At 32.9% G+C, this 20020-nt stretch overlaps 1 protein-coding gene across 1 annotated transcript; it reads left to right on the top strand.

Annotated features, from left to right (window-relative positions):
* The first annotated feature begins 6103 nt into the window (after positions 1 to 6103).
* LOC134244738 (heat shock 70 kDa protein 12B-like) lies at positions 6104 to 16701 on the top strand. Its single transcript, XM_062726987.1, has 4 exons — positions 6104 to 6422; positions 10648 to 10866; positions 11726 to 11885; positions 15649 to 16701. The coding sequence occupies exon 4, from the start codon at positions 15795 to 15797 to the stop codon at positions 16692 to 16694; it is 900 nt and encodes a 299-aa protein (XP_062582971.1). The 5' UTR covers positions 6104 to 6422; positions 10648 to 10866; positions 11726 to 11885; positions 15649 to 15794; the 3' UTR covers positions 16695 to 16701.
* The last annotated feature ends 3319 nt before the right edge of the window (positions 16702 to 20020 follow it).

Here is a 20020-nt window from a genome sequence, read left to right as displayed (position 1 = left end):
AAAATAATGTAGGTTCTTTTTATCAACATTTTACATAGGAAATGCATTGAGATTTGTGAAAACATTGATTCGACAAAATCTAAAAAGGAAGGCTGGCTTGCAGGATTAATCGAACCAGAATTAAACATGTTTGTTGCCATTAAACCTGTTCAAAAGTTATTGAAAAATCTATACGAAAACCAGAAACCTTGCCAATGTCCTTAATTAAATATTTAACATTAACAGTAATGTACATTTCTCATGACAAAACCTTTCTCAATATACTTTGACTAGGAAAATCTTATCCATGAAATTTGGCCTTATTTAAAAAATTATCATTGCTTTCATAGTGGTCAATGCTTTTGAATGAGAAGAGATATAACTTCCGTATTTCACATTATCTGCGACTATCCCTTTCCAAATGTTTTATGAACCTAAAATATACATTTTTTGGTTTGACCGCTTTAACAATTTATTTAAAATTTTAACATTTTATGCTCAAACTTTTTAATGAACATTCATATATTTCATACATGTGACAACGTATTTACAAACGTTCTATCATTATATTTGTTGATCCCATTATAATTCTTCAAAATTTAACTTAAAAAATTGATGATACCTTTTTAGTGGAAAAAATAGGACGTTCATTTTTAACAAATATATGACAAACTGTGACAAGAATTTCGAATGTGCTTTGACAATATTTTTATAAAAGAAAATTTTTTACGAGATTTATTTTCTCTCAGAAAAGGTTTTTTTCTCATAATTTCATAAATTTTAATAATGAGAAGTTAATTGAAATACTCAGTTCACATACTGAATATGGTTTATTTATATCCGACGCTCTAAGCATTCTGCCCGCCTTGTTCCCCCATCTTCTTTGAAATGGGCATAAAAGGTGTAACTGTAAATATGCATTGTTTTCAAATTTCTGATACCTGTTAATATAAATATATTATTATTCTGATTTATACATTAAAATTTACACTATCAGGAACAACAATCGACGCAATTTTCATTCCCTTAAGGGAACTACAGAAGAAACCAATGTCCGAATGATGCGTACTTTAATCTGCTTAATTTTATTTTCGGGGATGAAGTTATGAAAAAATTTCAAATAGAAAAGAGATAATATATACTTGAGTTGCGAAGGAATGTAGATTTAAAAAATAGAAATATAAGTGAATGCCATATTTTAACCTGATTAATTCTATTTTTGAGGATGATGTTGTGAAGAAATTTCAAATAGAAAAGGAAAAAGATGTCCTTGAGTTGCAAAGGGATGTAGATTCAAAATTAGGCTTTAGAAACATAAGAGAATGCATGGAAACAAAAATAAACATACCTATTCCGATGTACCCGAATGCCTTAACAAAAGAACTGGGATGAATCTTGAGGATTTTAATAGAAAATCAGAATTTCCCGGTACTTACCTGTTGAAAAAGGAAACAAAGTTGTTTTGCTGGACATGAATTCGAAAAACTCTTTGACAGCCTCCAGAAAATAGTTATTAAACATTTAGAATACGTGTTTAGAGAGCAAATGTCTGCAGAAAAAAATATCTGCTGTATTGACAGTTTCAGAACTCTCCGAGGGTAGCGTAATATTGAATGCTATTGAGATGGGTATTCCCCAGACTCTAATTCTTGGTACATGTACCTACCAATTCTTCAAGCACCATTTTGATGGGGGGCACATATCTTATGTGGTTATTGCAGCCCGGAGGACCGGGCTGCTCTATACATATAAGTTTAAGTGTTGGTGTATGGGGATTGGGGTGGGAGTAGTTATTCAGAATTAAAGGTTTTCTAAACATTGAAAAGATTGTTAATCAGAATGTTGTTTTCCTTTAAAAATTACGAGATACATAAAATATTTACTTCCGTAAAGTGAATCTTTAAAAATATATATGCTTTTCATATTTAATATACAAAGTTGCTTATCATTTATTATCGAAAAATGACAGGTCCCTTTTTTTTAGAGCATCGAATTTTACTTCTCGCATAAAAACGTACTCTGCACAGTTCGTGTTTTATATTCTAAAATTGAAAATTAAATACATTTTTGAATATAGGTGATGCATGTGTCTAAATTCAATTTATATTTTATGCAGCCAACATTTACTCGAGGAATTGAAGTTTAAATTGGTATCTTTTTTGTTTGATATTTATCCGACTACAAGTTTTCAAAATATTCGCGACTAATGTCTCCATCAATTAGACGCATACCTTTTCACACATATCGAAGCGGTTTGATGATCAATACTCATTTCCATTGTTTACTTTATATATTTCCCGGTCGACAATTGATGGTTACATCAATGTTTTCTTGTTCTTCTTGAGTTAACTATTTCAGAATGTCATTGATAATATATTATTAGTATTAGTATTATTATCATCATTATATAATATTATAATATGAGATAGTGAATATATTGTACAGTTTTTGTGTGTGTTATCCCGTTTATTGTTATTTTTTAGACTTGTATGTACATGTACTAGTATTTTAATAAACATACACATTTATTTTTAAACGATTTAAGTGCTGTTCGTGGACTTTTGCTTTCTTTTCTACAACCCTCCCAAATTAATTGTCCAAAAGAAAAGGTAAGTAAACAAGATAAACATACATTTAAAACTGAAATATTCACCAAATGAATAAGTCAGTAATCCTACTTTCGTTTTCCTACATTTTCTTACACAATTTTGTGTTGTTTGTGGAATTTTTACTTTCGTTTCTACAACCAACCAAATGAAAAGTCCTAAAGAAAAGGTACGTAACCAAGACGTTTTTTTTCCTATTTCCATTTAGATCTAAATGATAAGAAAGTCATCATAATTATTCAATCGGAAACTATTTGTTCCAAGTTAAAACGTGTCAATATCATCAGTGTACAAAACATGACATCATTCCAATTACACTATATGTGATTTGTTTAGTGTTTACTTTTCTTTTGGAGACTAAAACTTACTATTAAGTACTCATTTATTGTGATTTAATTGATAATTGTTAACATCCCATTCACTTATATAGAGACCTCACCGTATACCAGTGAAGGGCTTTAAATTTTACTTAACATTCACTGATATTGATGATGTGTGTGGGATTTTTATCGAGTCACAGTAAAGGGTTTTGTTTTTAAGGTCACAAACGAAGTGTCAGCAACTTTCAAAGTGCTTAGCGGATGAGCACAACTCCACTCATTCCTCTGATCAAAATTTATTGATACTTTCATCGATTCATTATAAATGTAACATGATGCCATGAAGCACCTTCATTTTTTTACTTTTTGATCTGAAACTTATTTCGGGCTTCCCAGAGAAAAACATAGCTTTGCCATTAAACCATTTGGGAGGCGGAGGTTTCTGCGCCAGTTTTTACTATGGCCCCTCCCAATAGCGTCCCCGTCATGTCAGAGGCGCAGAAAATGAGGTCATCATTCGGAAAAATGGGATCACGGTTGACCACAACTGACTAATTAAAAGGGACTATTGATTAGAACTGACCAATCACATAGCAGTAATTTATTTACATTGTTGCCATATAGTGTCTTAATTAAAGAATTATCTTTAATTGATTAATAGACATTTGGGAAAAATCTCGAAGATTTAAATTTACCATTGATTTATGGTGTACGTATTCAAAATGAACACGGGAAATTTAAATTGAGACAATATTGAATGACATACATGTGTATTTATTAAATGGTACATTAGTCAAGCGAAACATTACAGGCCTAGGTAAAAGAAGTCATGAAAGAAATTATCGATGAAACACGAAAATTAGGCATAAAATCCTAAAGCAATGTAAATTTATGACATATGAACGAACCTTTTGCATATTTATTTAATGAAGGATATGGAAATAACGAACAGTATTCAATATCAAAATCCATAAAACAATACAAAATAGGAGCAGAGCAAACACAGGACTCTAAAACATCAGAGGTGAGATCAGGTGCCATGGAGGAGTGAGCATTGCCTGCCGACCGGTCACAACCGCCGTGTGCTCCTTGTCATGATCGGGAAATAACGGAAAAATCCTTCGTCAATTCAGTGTATAAATAATGGACTAACAATTATTATGAAAAACGTCAGCCATCATTTGACTCAATGATTAACTGTATTTGCTGACAAGGTCATAGTATCGACCTTAGAACTTACGAAATGATGACTTTAAACGAGACTGCTGATAGTCTTGTTTCATCAACTTGTTTGTCAAAAATTTACCTCGTTTTAGAAATTGTTCGTACGTAGAGCATGCTCTAGCGTATCGAATTAACTGAGATAAATATACTCCGTAGCAGGTGATGACGGTATATTGCTGCACAGGTAAGGGAAGTTGAATATAGAAAAGTAAAGTCATCACGTTTAGCATAGAGCTTGGTTGTTAGATTACTAATAGTGTCTTTTTCAAGTAAAATATCCAAGTATGAAACAGATTCGTCAGACAGTCTGGCATCTTTTATCTCAAGCTCACCAGGATATATCGTATTGGCGTAGGAATGGAAATTACCATTGTTAATTGACAATACGTCGTCGATATATCTGAATGTCGAGTTGAAGGCCACAGCAAGAGTTTTCTTCTTTTCACGCATAAGATTTTGCATAAATTCTGCTTCATATGAATACAAAAATAAGTCTGCTAATAACGGTACCCATGGGAATTCCAACAGATTGTTGGAAGACCTGGTCTCCAAAAACCACATGGATATTGTCAATCAGAAACTCGAGCATCTTTTGTATGTCAACTGCAGAGTACTTGTGTGTTAATCTATATTCACATTTGCATTACATCTTTCTTAAATGAACCTATTGAAGAGAGAAAATATGTTCAATTCTGTGTGAACTTTATTTGGGGGTTAGAGGTCATACCGCGACCGAATCGCTCGTCGAGGTGATACTGTAAACCAACTTTTATTCGCGTGCGAGAAATTTTCGCGAAGTTTGCGAGAACCACGTCATCGCGAATATTTCTCGCCGCGAACCGGCTCTTAATTTCTTTTTGTCTATAAAAAAGAAACCTTAATAGGCTTTATCGCGAATATTAATCGTCGCGAACTGTTTTTAACTCGGCAAATCGCGAAATAAAGTCGTCGCGAATAAAAGTTGGTTTACAGTATCTTGTTTACATTTATTTCTCTCTGTTTTCGGAACTTCCAAGTTAAAAGCGATGAAAAGGGTAAAATAACTGACACATATAAATATTTTCATTCAACAAATGTTCAATAGATCTTCCTTTGGTGTGAATTCGAAGTATGTTTTAAATACTATAATTACAGCCGAAGATCGGACTAAACTTTTAACCAGAAGTTCCTTTGAAGTTATGTGAACTAGTCAAAGTCAGAAAATAAATGAATACTTTGAATTCTGCTCTTTCGTATTAATCAACTATTTATGATGAAATAAAATTTATGATAAAATAAAAAAAAATGGAAATATGTAGCCCCAGGCTCACTGGTTATAAAGCGGAAATGCATTTTCTCTCTGTTACTATGATCTACCTCTGCGTATTAAGTAACCAAAGTAAGCATTCCAAGTGTATAATTATGATAAGGAATGGTGCCTCTTTCAAAATTGAATATCACGGCCTCTGGTTTAAAACATAAATCAAATTCAATTGTTGGAAAGTTGTTACACGATACTCAGGTGACCTATAACGCCCATGGACCTCTTGTTATTATCTTTTCTACTTAAGCTCGTCTTATAGGTCAAAGTTTACCAATAAATATAAAAATCATGAAAGGAATTATCGATTAAATTTTTCTGCTCTCATTTAATCGAAAATTTCTTTCATGATTTTTATTTTACCTTTTATTTATTTATTTATTTATTTATCTATTTGTTTATTTATTTATTTATTTATTTATTTATTTAATATTTATTTTTCTTAGACTCGGTGTTCAATAGAACAATGAGATACTGAACACAGGAAATCTCTAGAATTTAAGTAAATTTTTAATATAAACTGTTTATTAGCTATATAATTTTTTTTAAAATTTAATTGAATTACTAAGTTATTGGATTACTTTTGGGATAAAAAGCAACTTTTTTCTATGCTTCGCTATCATATCCACTTTATTTTAATATATTTACTAGAGTTGACAAGGCAATAATTTGAAAGAGATGGCGTCCAGTGAACAGGCAGACTACCTGCTGTGTGCTGCCATAGACTTGGGCACGACGTACTCTGGATATACCTTCTCAAGCAGGCACGATTTTACAAGAGATCCGACAAAATCTGCAATCAAACAATGGATTGATCCAATCACAACAATGACTTCCCAAAAAACATCAACCTGCATCTTGTTTACAAATGAAAAACAATTTGCAAAATTTGGCTTTGAGGCAGAAGAAAAATATATGGAGCTTACACTAGATAAAGAGCAACGTGACTGGTATTTTTTCAGGAGATTCAAAATGTCCTTATATACTATACGGGTAAGTAGAACATTTAAATCAATTGTTTCACTCAAAAAATACCAATTATTAGTTTCCCTATACCTACAATATACCTCCACTCTGGAGTAGCTTTCTGACCGCTGCTACTCGGGTGACATGAAATTATGCTTCTTCTCGCATTTAACCTGTGTTTAGATATTTACTCAGAGTTTTGGTTAACAAGACATTGATTGATATAATTTCAAAATCTTATGACAACAGTTGTTCTAAACAGACAAAATCATGTAATTATTAAATGCCCTTTTCAAAATTTAATATTTTACAATTTCAGGCGAATATGCATGCATGTAATAGCAAATTTGTGGTAATTCAGTGATTTTTTTTTTCATTTCTTTTTTCTCACATAGAAATTTTTCAAAGAAATTTTATTATAGAAACTAATTTCTTGTTTTTCCCTGTATCGTTTTGCATATTTGTTATGTGTTTGTTAAATGTTATAATTATTTATTATTATAAATATAAGTGGAAAGCATGCACATGAGACTTTCTGATGTGAACACAAAAGCCATTTAATACGAGATGTTTTTAAAAATATGATCAATGTCTGTTATAATTAAATATCGACAGAAAAAGGGAAAAAGAAGTAAACTGGATCTTTAGATACTTAAGAAACCCCATACTTCAACAACTTTATTATACTAGTCTAATAATTTTTTGTCTTATCTTAAGAACTCTTCCATTATTTGGATGCGACATATTTTGCTGAGAATTATAATTCTGATCATAGTTCAAGCCATAAAGTATGTTAATGTGAATTATTTGCGAAATACTCAGGGGCTTCTAAACATGAAAAGTAGCTCGGGAATCATAGGTCCACAATGTACAGTTGGTTGTTTTTAATTGCAATTGAGGTAGTTTCAGAAGGACTTGGTACACAGTTAAGAAGTCTATACGCTGTAGTAGGGTTTTCGATTTCAACAACCGGTTTTGCAATGGTTTCAAAACAAGGATATTCTTTGAATGTTATATATTACATGTACTTTTCAATTGCATGACTTATAGTTACAGTCTAGGATAGGAGCTCGAAGCTGAAACAACTTGTTTCCAATCCTTTTGAGTTATTCAATAAAATAAGTTTAAAACAGCTACACATCCTACATTTTGTTCTGTTTTGACTTTGTGCAATTACGAAGACTATACCAAACTTCATCTTCTTTATATCTACACATCAGTAAAACTACAGTATCTTAAGTTTTAGTGGTTTTAAAGGGTGTCTTCCCACTTAGCCACAATTCTGAAATTGTTACAGGTGACTGGTTTTGGCTCGGTGGGAATGGTGTACAGGTAAGGGCAGGGAGAGAACAAAAGAAATTAATTACAGGTGTCCTATAGTCTGTTTTAGAATGACCAGTGCTATGAATTATTTTAAATTCTTTATTTATTATATCTGATTCTTGTTAATTTTTAAAAAATTTTTAAAGTGATGACATTTTTTTTAATTTATTTTTTAAATATTTTGTTTATTGTTATTTTTTTTTTTAATTCTAATTTTTACTTACATGGTCTTTTTTTTTTTTTAAATTCATAAGTTTTTATTTTTTTTATTTTTTATTGATTCAACTAAATTAATACATAAAGAAGCATATTTTATTTTCAAGATATTTATTTCAATTCTTTTTCTTTTTCACATCAAAAATGAAAAAACACAAAATATCACACTGACACTTTAGTTAAATATTAATTAAGTTAAATAAAGTTACATTAACAGGCATATAAAAGTAGCCATTCTTACATATATATACTAGTAATCATTTTGATAAATAATGGTCATATCAAATATTTCATACATAAAAATATCATAACAGTCACTATCATATTATATTCAAGTTACTAATACATAATTATCAACATGTAGAATGCCAAACAGTCATAAACACACAAAGACACATCACTCCAAATGCAGTAGATGAGAGGCAGCATCTGCGTAGTCCATTATTTGCATATCTCCTCGGCTTGGTCTGTCCTTCAGGTCCTGGATGCGCCGGTCCAATTGCCGATATTTCCTTTTCTTGGGACGGACAACACCACCAGCAGCAAGCTGAATCATTTTGGCTTCATTGGCTGCCTGCTCCTTCTGAATTATTTGTACAAACATGAACAAATTTGATGGGGGCGCCGACACATCCGGTTGAACTTGTGATGCCATCCTTCCACTGCATTTGTTGTCCTTGGCCCTTCGTTGTCATAATGGTTCTAATTCATCAGATGGCCCTCAACCCAAGTCTCGGTCACATAGTCTTTGAAACGTCCGACATCTTGGTTATCAGCGTCGTTGTCCTCTAGTGCCTCAAACCACACGTCTCCCACTTGCTGTTCTGGAACCAATGGAAGAACAGCCGCTCTCCTTACCAGGCGATGAAAGTCTTCATCCTCCCGGAATTGTGTCGTCAATCCACATGATTGGACTTTCCTCCATATGCACTGGGTATAGTGGAAAAAACATCCCTTGATAGATGCCCTAGAGAAGTTTCCTTGAACTGCATTCCTTGCGGCGATTTCGAAGTCCAGTAACCAATGTTCGGGAGTAAACACAGAGCGTCGGTCACTAACTGTATCCTTAAGAAGCACTAAGAAACGGTTGTAAGTGGCCTCACTCTTGTTGGGTAGAAGTCCAAATACGAGGATACGAGGGGAAACATAGTTCCGTTCACATTGGCGTGCAGTGTATAGAGTTGTGTGAAGAATCTGGTGCAGGAATAAAATGTTCCATCACTGAAAACGGTGTCCGCCGCACACAAGAGCTGTACGTTGGATCTGTAGAAAATATCAGGATTTGGTGTCTTTGGGCATCAGTGTCGTCACAGAGAAGGAACCTTTCTCCAGCTGAAGTACAGATCCATGGTTCATTGAGGTTAACTTCCTCCTGCGAAGTAGGCAGCTCTGGAGTTGTCTTAGCCCGATTTCTGTACAAAGCGGACTTACAGGCCTGGAATGTTGGAATGTTCCTAATCATATCCACCACTGAATCATCAAATTCGGTGTTGCGTAAACCTCCTAACTCTTCGTCATAGATGTTGGGGATTGGTGATGCCTCCTCTCTGCAACTCTTCTTCACACAATTGATGAAGGATTCGGCTGCTAGTCCAATGTAGTTGTCCTCATTGTTGTGTGGTCTTCCAAACTTCACCACGATGTTTTCGGATGTTGTTAATGAAGCTGGACACTGTCTGTCAATACGTCTCCAGTAGATTCTCTCGTTGTATCTTGTTCTTATGGAGTACTTGAATCCACCAGGAAGAAGAAACCTCCCCCTGCCATTCTCCAGGAAATCCACCCGTACTTGCACGTTCGCCATACTTAATAAAGTGATGCATAGTATCTGTTTTTTTTTTCTCTTCATTAGAATTAGTAAAAAAAAAGAGCACTTAATGAATAATAATTGCTTAAATCCTAGGATTTCAAACGGAATTAATGTCAATTATTTCCTTTCTGGATACATTAATTACATCAATTATCAAATAGATACACTTAGGCAAAGCATCAGAGGGCACTTTTGTTTATTTATCTCTGGTTTGATAATTACCAACAATTTTTCTTTCTGTAAATACTTTATACAAAATATAATCTACATGTATGATATAGGAATTGCTAAATTAACTATTTCTTATATATTTCTATATAGATTTTTATCTATTCATTAACTACTTTTTATTAATGCATAACTAATTTCTTTCTTAATTTCTTTCTTCGCCATTTTTATTTAATATCTATTTTTTTTAAACATTTTTATTCCTTTATTCAATTATTTCTTTATTGATTGATTGATTGATTTATTTATTTATATTTTTAGTTTTTATTTATTAATATATTTTTATTGATTTATTTATATATATTTTTTAATTATGAATATATTCTTTCTTTCTTTACTTTTTTATTTATTTATTTTTATAAATATATATAATATTTACTTATTTGTTTTATTTTATTTTTTGTTAATATATATATGAGTAAATAGGTAAATGTTTATATCTCAGGTGAAAATTACAGCTAAATTACAGGTAATCAGTCTAAAACAGACTATACACAGGTGACCACTCAGGTGTGTAAATAACAATTTTGGCTAGGTGGGAATAGAAATTTCAGAATTTTGGCTAAGTGGGAATAAACCGTTTTAAAGTATGAAATAGAATAAAAAACACGTCAAAGGGATAAACAACTCTATGCTGTAGATTTGATATTTCATTTGTTTATTCCTTTTTTTGAGTCCAGTCATGACAAGGTGTTAGTTGAAGATGTAGATGGAAAGACACTCCCAGCCTTGCTCGTATTTTCGGAGTCCATACGATATCTCAAGGATTCACTTTTAGACGAATGTAAGAAGTAAAACTCGGATATACAGCTAAATGACATTAGATGGGTTATTACAGTGCCAGCTATCTGGTCCGATCCGGCAAAAACATTCATGAGAACAGCTGCTGAAAAGGTCATAACCTACTTAGCTAACAACTTCATTTACTTTCTTTGTAAAACAATGATTTTCTGTCAGTCATATTCATTAGTTCATAAAAGTTACTCGCATGACATTTTGTTATCCTTGATTACAGGCATACATAGTGTTTTTTTTTTTTTTTTTTTTTTTTTTTTTTTTTTTTTTTGTAGCTTTTGAACTTTCCAGCTACCTCTTAGAAACGTCTGAATCGATTTCGATAAAATTTGGTTTTTACCATGTGAAGGGTGAATTGGGACCTGGGAAGTTGGAGCAAAATCGAGAAAAAAATGCAACCTTCGAATGTTTTTCCTTTCTCTTATCTTCTCTTATACCTATAGCAGGCAAACTGTAAGCTTGATTACAAAAAGAAATGTGAATAACACTAGGTAGAGATATGTATGCATTATTATGATCCCACCTCTAATATTTCGGGTCCGTGTGTGCTCTGCTCCTATTTTGTATTGTTTTATAGACTTTGAGATTGAATACTGTACGTTACCTCTAGAAATTCCACGGTTCTTGGATATATGAATAAGACCGTTATTTAGTATGAAACATATGGAGATAACGAACAGTATTCAAGATCAAAACTCCATAAAACAATACAAAATAGGAGCAGAGCAGACTAAAATAACATTCATTTAATTTGAATTTATTACCTTTACGAGTGTGTGTATTCCGTCATCTGAAGCGATCAAAGCCTGAGAAACTTTTGATATTCAAGTGACCATGAAAGCCCCTGGGCTTCTTGTATATACATGTATAATGCTTCAAAATGTAAAAAGAGTGTCTTTCAATATTCATTATTATTTCTTTATGCAGTCTTCATTGTAAAAGATTGATATTTCATTAGGCAGGAATATCTTCTGAATAGTTGACAATAGCCCTAGAGCCAGAAGCTGCAGCCATCTTTGTGAAGTACCTACCAGTCGAAAAAAAGGTCGATGGAGAGCTTGGAGAAGCCTTCAAAACATTCTCAAAGGGGTCTAAATACATAGTAGTTGATGTCGGTGGTAATTACTTTTTTATTTTAATCATTCTTCAGAATAATGTTAAGAAGATTTTTATGCATTTTATTTTAAAATGATTGTCAAAAATATTCGCAAAGTAAAGCAACCAGAGTATTATTTATTTCATCGGAATTTTGTGGGTTTTCCTTTTTACTATTTATATTATTTACACATTTAAAAATGTATGGTAAAGACATCCTGTGAAAAAAAAAAAAAACAACAATAAGATTTAAAACTGTTCGCATTTTCATTTAACACGGACAAAGATAATGTTAATATACTCTAAACTGTGTTCAAAAACTTAAAGGTTATTTAATAAGGTTGCTTTGTCTTGCACATTTTCATTTATTTTGCTTCACTCTCAGTTATTTATTTGTTATGTAATTGAATAACCAAATACATTTGACAATTCAATAAATAGAAAAGCTTCAGGAAAAAAGAACAAACGTCTACTGGAAACAAGGTTCAATTCTTTTTTTATTCAGCAGATTTTTCTATAATATAATGGTATCCGCATATATTTAAAATTTTGATCACCCATAATGGTCCTACAACTCCGGGGGTAAAGCTGGAATAATTTGTATAACTGCCTGAAGAGCCGAACATGGCGAAAGCGCTTGCAGTAAATGTTTTGTGATATTTTTGGATTTTTACTTTTAAATATATATATATATATATATATATAGAAAGCACAAAGAAATTCACTTTTACAAGGATACCCACTTCCGCCCCAGCCCGGGGTTGAACTCTCGACCTTCGGAATCTGTCTCCTAGCAGTGCAGGAACAGCGTGCTAGACCGCTCGGCTATCTAGGAAAGTCAAAAAACTTGCTTTCGATCCCGATGGAATTCTCGCGGCGCTGCCCTACTACACGGTCATTGAGAATAGAAGTGAGATACAGTTATTTGGACATTAGTTTTAACAGAGGATTGTTACCAATACATGTTGTAATGAAATTGAATTATTATTTATAAAGCACATTTTACAACAACTCTTAAACTAACATAACTCCCTAAGTGAAGAAATATTAATATAGAAAGCACAAAGAAATTCACATTTACATGGATACCCACTTCCGCCCCAGCCTGGGGTTGAACTCTCGACCTTCGGAATGTGTCATCTATATATATACTCATCGGAGTTACGCCATTTTGAGAGAATGAAACAATGTACGATTTACTGATTGTCGCAATTAATTAGCATAATTAATTCGTTCAATTATGTAAATCGCACTTCACCCGAGTATACCCGATAGACCGGACGCATTTCATAGCGGTCCGGATTTCTTTCTTTATTAGTGTTCTTAAAAATTTCCAATTCATCATGTAATTATCAAGTATGTAAATATCTAGTGTTTAGTAGTTAAGTAGTAGTGCTAGTTGTTTTTGTTTCTCTTTTTCCTTTGTTCTTATGACTTTTTAACTTTTTTCTTCGTCCTGAGGAAGGGACAAGGCGTCCCGAAAATTTGACAATTTTTATTGTTCGTGTCGTTGGTCATTTTTAGTGCTTTATATATATATATATATATATATATATATATATATATATATATATATATATATATATATATATATATATATATATATATATAAATTGGTAAAACTAACTGGCCTCTCCCATTATGAACAGATCGATGAAACTTGTTTTCTGACGTAAAAATAAATTCATATCATGCTAATCGAGGACTGACGGTACATTAATTTCTAACTGACCAATCAGCTAAATGAAGTGCATTACGATGAGTACCACGAAAACACTAAAGACATGTTATGATTGGACAAAAGACTTTTTTAACCTTACTTCCATTTTTTATGCATTTGACTCACAGATTAGACACGGATCTACCATTCCCAGCTCACAGTTACTAAAAAATGATTTATAAATATAATTGTTTCAAGTTTTGTAAAGCATTTGGTGGGACGTTCCATAGGTCCACACGTATTCCCGAGTATTAGTAAACACAAGATTGATTTGCATTTCTTGACTCAAAACGGTAAACTTTGCGGTTCCAAGCGTATTATTATGTATAAACAGCATTTGCTGATCTTTAAAGTTTGAATAGTGCATGTCAGGGATAATGTGTAAATTGACCTACCGTGATACAATGTAAACATGTACTAAACCAGGATGTTTTGTCGTTCAGTCATCGGATTGTACAATTGTTCACTATAAGCGACTACGAGGGGTGATCAAAAAGTTCGCGAACTAAATGAATAACTTCCATAAAAGAAACAATATTTGGTTTCAATGTTGATTATATTTTAAATTAATCCTCCAATTTTAATGCACATCAACCATCGTTCTGCGCATGCGCGAATCACGTGATATTGGCGATCACGTGGCCCCCTCCGTAGCGTTCTGTCACAAAATTTGAAAGATTATTCTGAGTTTTATATATCTTTCCATGTGAGTTAATTTTTATGACAAGAACAGTTCATTTGTCAGAAATGGTGAAATCTCGGCAACAGAATGGTTGGATAAGAATATCCTTTCCAAAAATAAGCATAGCGATCATTAAAACACAAATCTTCCGTCTCGGAAAAGACCTTTCTTCAAGGTGGATACAGAATGGGTGCCTCCTTTTCATCATATCTAATATGTTTAAAATCTAAAATAAACGATATCTAAGGTATTTAATAATCATATTATTGTTCAAATATTCAACTATTTTCAAAGTGTTAATTGGAGGTCTTTGATAGCAAATTGCTTAATAAAAAACACATCTCTTTTCAAACTTGCTTTCACTGGGCAAGATGACAAGTATCATTTTTAACCATCTGCCTTCCTTCACTAAAGCGATAAATCCAATCAATAACTGAATTTATAGGAGCTCATTTATCTTAATAAACTGTGTACAAATTTTTATATGATACTGCAGAGGGATTTCTAAGATATACAATAAATTGTACAGTTGTTTGTTGAACGAGTTCGACTGAGACAACCATTTTTCGTCACAAGTGACCTACATAGTGACGTCATTTTCACATTGTGACGTCACAATCAAGGAGAAAAAAAATTATTCAGCATATTCTGTTTATAGAACATGTGTATGGCTATGCGTGTACCGAATTTCATTCTACTCTGAATTGTGATTTTGAAAATATAGAGATAGTTCGCGAACTTTTTGATCATCCCTCGTATGTGCGAAATAATAACAACAGCCATATAAGGAAGAATTCCCGGACTTGTATTCCCATCTATTATACTAAAACCCGCGTATTCTCTTTCAGCCAGGTCGAATTTTGCTTTGATGTGGTCTAACAATTCATAGATTATGCATTCTTATAATTAAAAGTGTAGAAAAGATAGATAGCAGTCATAGTCACATTACCCTTTGAATCTACACTACCTGAGAAAGCTACATGGCTGAGAACAGAATAAAGAGGATTTTTCTCCATGTATTCCTTTTTAAAACTTTGAATTCCCATTTAGGCTTTAACCAAACCCCAGCGGTTTTGATTTGAAAAAATCCAAATATATTGTATATTACAGGATTTACGGACGTTTTGGCTTCTTAGGCCCGGGGATTCTTGAGCTTTCAGCTTTGCGCTGGAATCTTCTTTACATAAAATGCTTTGTGTGTGTGTAGGGGGGTGGAGTATTCTATCGCATTGCACACAATAAAATTTGTTTTTCGACAAAGTGAATTGTATCTAAAGGCCATCGTAAAATACCCACGGGGGATATCGTCTTTAGATGAGTAAAGACAAAATTACGTGTGGTATCCGACAATGTCTAAAGACACTATTCATTATATTTTATGAAGGTGGAACCATTGATATAACAGCACACGAGGTTTTGGAAAATGGAAAAGTGAAAGAAATTCTCAAGGCATCCGGTGGAGACTCGGGAGGCACAAAAGTCGATAAAAATTACATTGACTTTGTGGAAAGCATTGTAGGTGAAAATGTAATGAGGAAAATTAAGAGAGAAAAACGAAGTCTGTTGTATGAAATATCTCGAGAATTTGAAATTGCAAAGCGTTCAATAAATCCTGGATCCACCTCCAAAGTCAATATTAGAGTTCCATCTGAATTATCAGATATATACGAGTCGGTATATCCAGGAAAATCATTGAGAAAGATTACCACTGTGGAACTACCACAAGGGAAGTCAATAAAAGTTTCCTTCATTGGGGATAAATTACGATTGGAATCTGACACAGCTGAAAGCTTTTTCGTTTCATCAATTTCTCAAATTCTTGACCACATGTCTTCCCTTCTTACAACAGAAGATGGCAGAGGCATAAGCACGATTTTGTTAGTTGGTGGTTATGCAGAGTCAGCTATGCTGGGTCACGCTATCCGAGAAAAGTTTTCAGAGAAACGAATTATTATTCCACAAGAAGCTGCCTGGTCCGTGCTAAGAGGCGCTGTTATTTTTGGCCACGACTCAAGTCTCATCAAAGAAAGAATAAGCAAGTATACCTATGGTATTGCATCTAAGGACAAATTTAATCCAGAAATTCATGATAAGAAATACAAAAAAGAAGAAAATGGAGAAATTTGGTGCTACGATTTGTTTAGTAAACACGTGACAATAGATGAAACAATAACTGTAGGAGAGTATCAAAGTGACAAAGGTTACACTACTTATGGTGGAAACTTCTATGTTGAAATATTCACGTCCACCAAAACTAATCCTAAGTATGTTGATGAGGATGGATGTTCCTCAGTTGGAAAGATCTCTTTCGATGACAAGGAACACGACGGAGATATAAGAGTTCAGATGATGTTCAGTGACACAGAGATAGAGGTCAATGTTATTCTTGAGAGTACTCAAAAGAACAAGAAACTTTATTTGAAGCAATAATGTGCCTTTTTAACGTGTGCTGTTATTTCATATAAAAACTATTTTGGTATTTGTAAAGAGATATACGAGAAAGAAACATCTTTTGAAAATTAACATAGGGTTATATAAGCCAGCATTCTGAGTGTTTTATATATAGTACTTTGGCGTTTGTTACAATTTTGTAACTGAAAATACTTAAATGTTTCTTAAAGGAGTGGATTCAAAAAAAAATAACAAATTATTTCGTTTTGCTGGTAATTCTCCGCAGCATCTCGGAGAAAATCGTGCAAAATAAATTTTCATTGTTATAAATTATGTAGCTGTAGAACAAAGTCGAGAAGTAAATGTATTTGAACGGATACTTGTACAGAAGTCCGTATTTTATGTCAGACGCTTTTGATTGCTCATATGTTGATAACAGGAAAATCTATATTCTATCCTGATGACATAATAAATGTATTATATTTGATAAAATGAAGCTAAATAATAATTTTTATATATATTTCATTTCATAGAAAATCTTTAGCTTGGCAGAACATTTGTACTTTTCAAAGACATTTAAAAACAAGCATCTTATATGTACCTTTACAAAGTTCATGTAAAAGTTGTATTTAAAGCACCTAAGAGTTTGTACAAAATTACGGTTTCTGTATCATATAAACACAAATGCAAAAAACAAACACACATATACAGAGAGAGAGAGGGGGGGGGATACGACGGAAAAGAGTCATAAGTTTCTACACGACTAAGTAAATCCATTTATGTAATAATATAGAAAATACATATAAAACATTTGAGTAAATGTCAACAAAAAAATAACACAATAGAATTGATCATGCTTTTCCGTGTTTGCTCTGCTCCTATTTTGTATTGTTTTATGGACTTTGAGATTGAATACTGTTCGTTATATCTCCATATCCTTCTTCCAGCGACTTTTATCAAGTAAGTAAAAGTCATATGATGCTATGAATGACGTGGAACATTTACAAAATTACAAGTGAACTTGATAAAGCGGTGGACTCAGATTGTAAAACTGGGTCGTAAATGAAACATATGGAAAAACGAACAGTATTCAAGATCAAAAGTCCATAAAACAATACAAAACAGGAGCAGAGCAAACAGGGACCTACAAAACCTCAGAGGTAGGATCAGGTGCATTAAAGTAGTGAGCATCCCCTACCGACCGTTCACACTCGCCTTTTGTTCCTTGTTATGGTCGGGAAATAACGGGAAAAATCCGTCGTCAATTCAATATAGAAATAATGGACTAACAATATGTATGAAAAACGTCAGTCCGCATTTGACTCAATGTGTATTTGCTGACAAGGGCCTTGTATCGATCATTGAACTCACGAAATGATCACTTTGAACGAGACAAGTTCTTGTTTCCTCAACTTGTTTGTCAATAATTTACCTCGTTTAAGAAATTTTCCATACGTAGAGCATGCTTTTCCGTATCGAATCCACTGAGATATATTAATTCTGTATGCAGGTGATGGAGGAATATTGCTGCCTAAGTAAGGGAAGTTGACGATAGAAAAGTTTATGTCATTACGTTTATTATTGAGCTTGGTTGTTAGATTACCATTAACGTCTTTTTCATGTAAAATATCGAAGTATGAAACAGATGTGTTAGACTCTGTGGTATCTTTTATCTCAAACTCACCAGGATATATCGTATCGATAGGAATGGAAATGACCATTGTTATTTAACAGTAAGTCGTAGATATATCTAAATGTCGAGCTGAAGACCACAGCAAGTATTTTCTTCTATTCACGAATAAGATTTTGCACAAATTCTGCTTCATATGAATACAAAAATAGGTCAGCTAATAACGGGCCGCAATTGGTGCCCATGAAAATCCCAATAGATTATTGGACCTGGTCTCCAAATAATTTTTATTATTTATGTGTCAATAAAATTTTACTATGGGTTTCTTTGTATAAAGAGTGTTTAATTATTAAATTCATGAACGGTGTTTTCTTCATTTCAAATTTAATCTTTTCACAAAAGTTCAAATGGATGGACAAAAGAACACGAGCAAATTTGAATGAAAGAAATCCACTTTCTGCACGTCCACCTTTCCGCCGAGTGGACCGAGGTTGCCGAAAACCAGTTGGTCCTTGAGGAGGGATACGGTGCAAGGAGGTGTGTGCATTCAAAGGCAAACTAAGAAAAACTTCCAACCTTATTTCACCGTTAAGAGGAATGGATTTGGAGTAGGATGCCAATACAGCCGCCGTTAATATGACAAAGAAATGTTAGAAAACAATGTTGCAATAAAACTCTAAATATTACTTGATTTGACTTTTTAAAGTACACTCTGAAATTTTCAAAATGTAAATGGCTATAATAATTCTTGGATTCATCAAGTATACATGCAAATTCAAAGAATTGTGTGTTATGGATGCTATTATCTATGGCATATTGTGTCAAATATGAACACCCTATCATATGTCATTCAAAGGTAATCCCCAAAGTTAAAGGTTTTTTAATTAGGTCTAACATGAATGTCAGGGTGAAGGGGTCAAAAATCATATATGATCGAAAACATCTTTTTTTTATCGGAAATGCACATGTTAGATATAAGATTCCTATCTCCTCTCAATCAAAAGTAGGGGAAAGAAAATTTTTGACATGCAGGTCAAACTTCAAGGTCACGGTCACAGAGTCAAACACCATGGTATAATAAGACAGGCCTTGCTACAGGCAATATACTTGTATATGATGAAAGCGTTATCTTTTCTCTTTCAATTAGATCAGTTCAAAGTAATGGTAGTTTTTTAAAGGAGAAAAAGGGGGAAATCTGTAAAGGAGTGGAATATTTATTCATATTAATTACAAGGGTTTTGATATAAAATGCAAAAATCCAAAGACTAATCTATCCCATTCATGCACCATTTCTCCTTTACATCTTCTGAAGAAATGCTATTACAGATGTATAAATTCTAAGAAGTACTAGTCTGTGTTCATGTTTCTTGTATGTCAGTCGAGATCAAAGGTTTCAAAATAACATAACTTTATTCGCGAAAGTGTCACTTCATAACGCGAAAGTAACGCATACAAAAATGTGCTCAATTTATAAGATTTATTTCCCTTTACAGAACTCAACTTTTAACCGATTCAAATATATGTATACAGTCCTTTAACCAAACTTCCTCGTCTTCTGATCACTTTTATGTGAGACAAATACTAGTAATTGTCATAATTAATGCTGAGATTCTGGGTTGATAGGACTCAGTGGTAAGTAGAAATTACAACTTTAAAATTAGAGTTTTGATTTTCTTTCATTCAGATTTACATGTACTTACCACCTCGAAAATATTAATAAGAATTTGCACATGAA

This window comes from Saccostrea cucullata, unplaced genomic scaffold (genome assembly GCF_032062105.1).
Source record: "Saccostrea cucullata isolate Sc308-1 unplaced genomic scaffold, CSIRO_AGI_Scuc_v1 ctg2495, whole genome shotgun sequence".
Taxonomy (NCBI): domain Eukaryota; kingdom Metazoa; phylum Mollusca; class Bivalvia; order Ostreida; family Ostreidae; genus Saccostrea; species Saccostrea cuccullata.
This window is presented reverse-complemented; position numbering and strand designations above follow the sequence as displayed.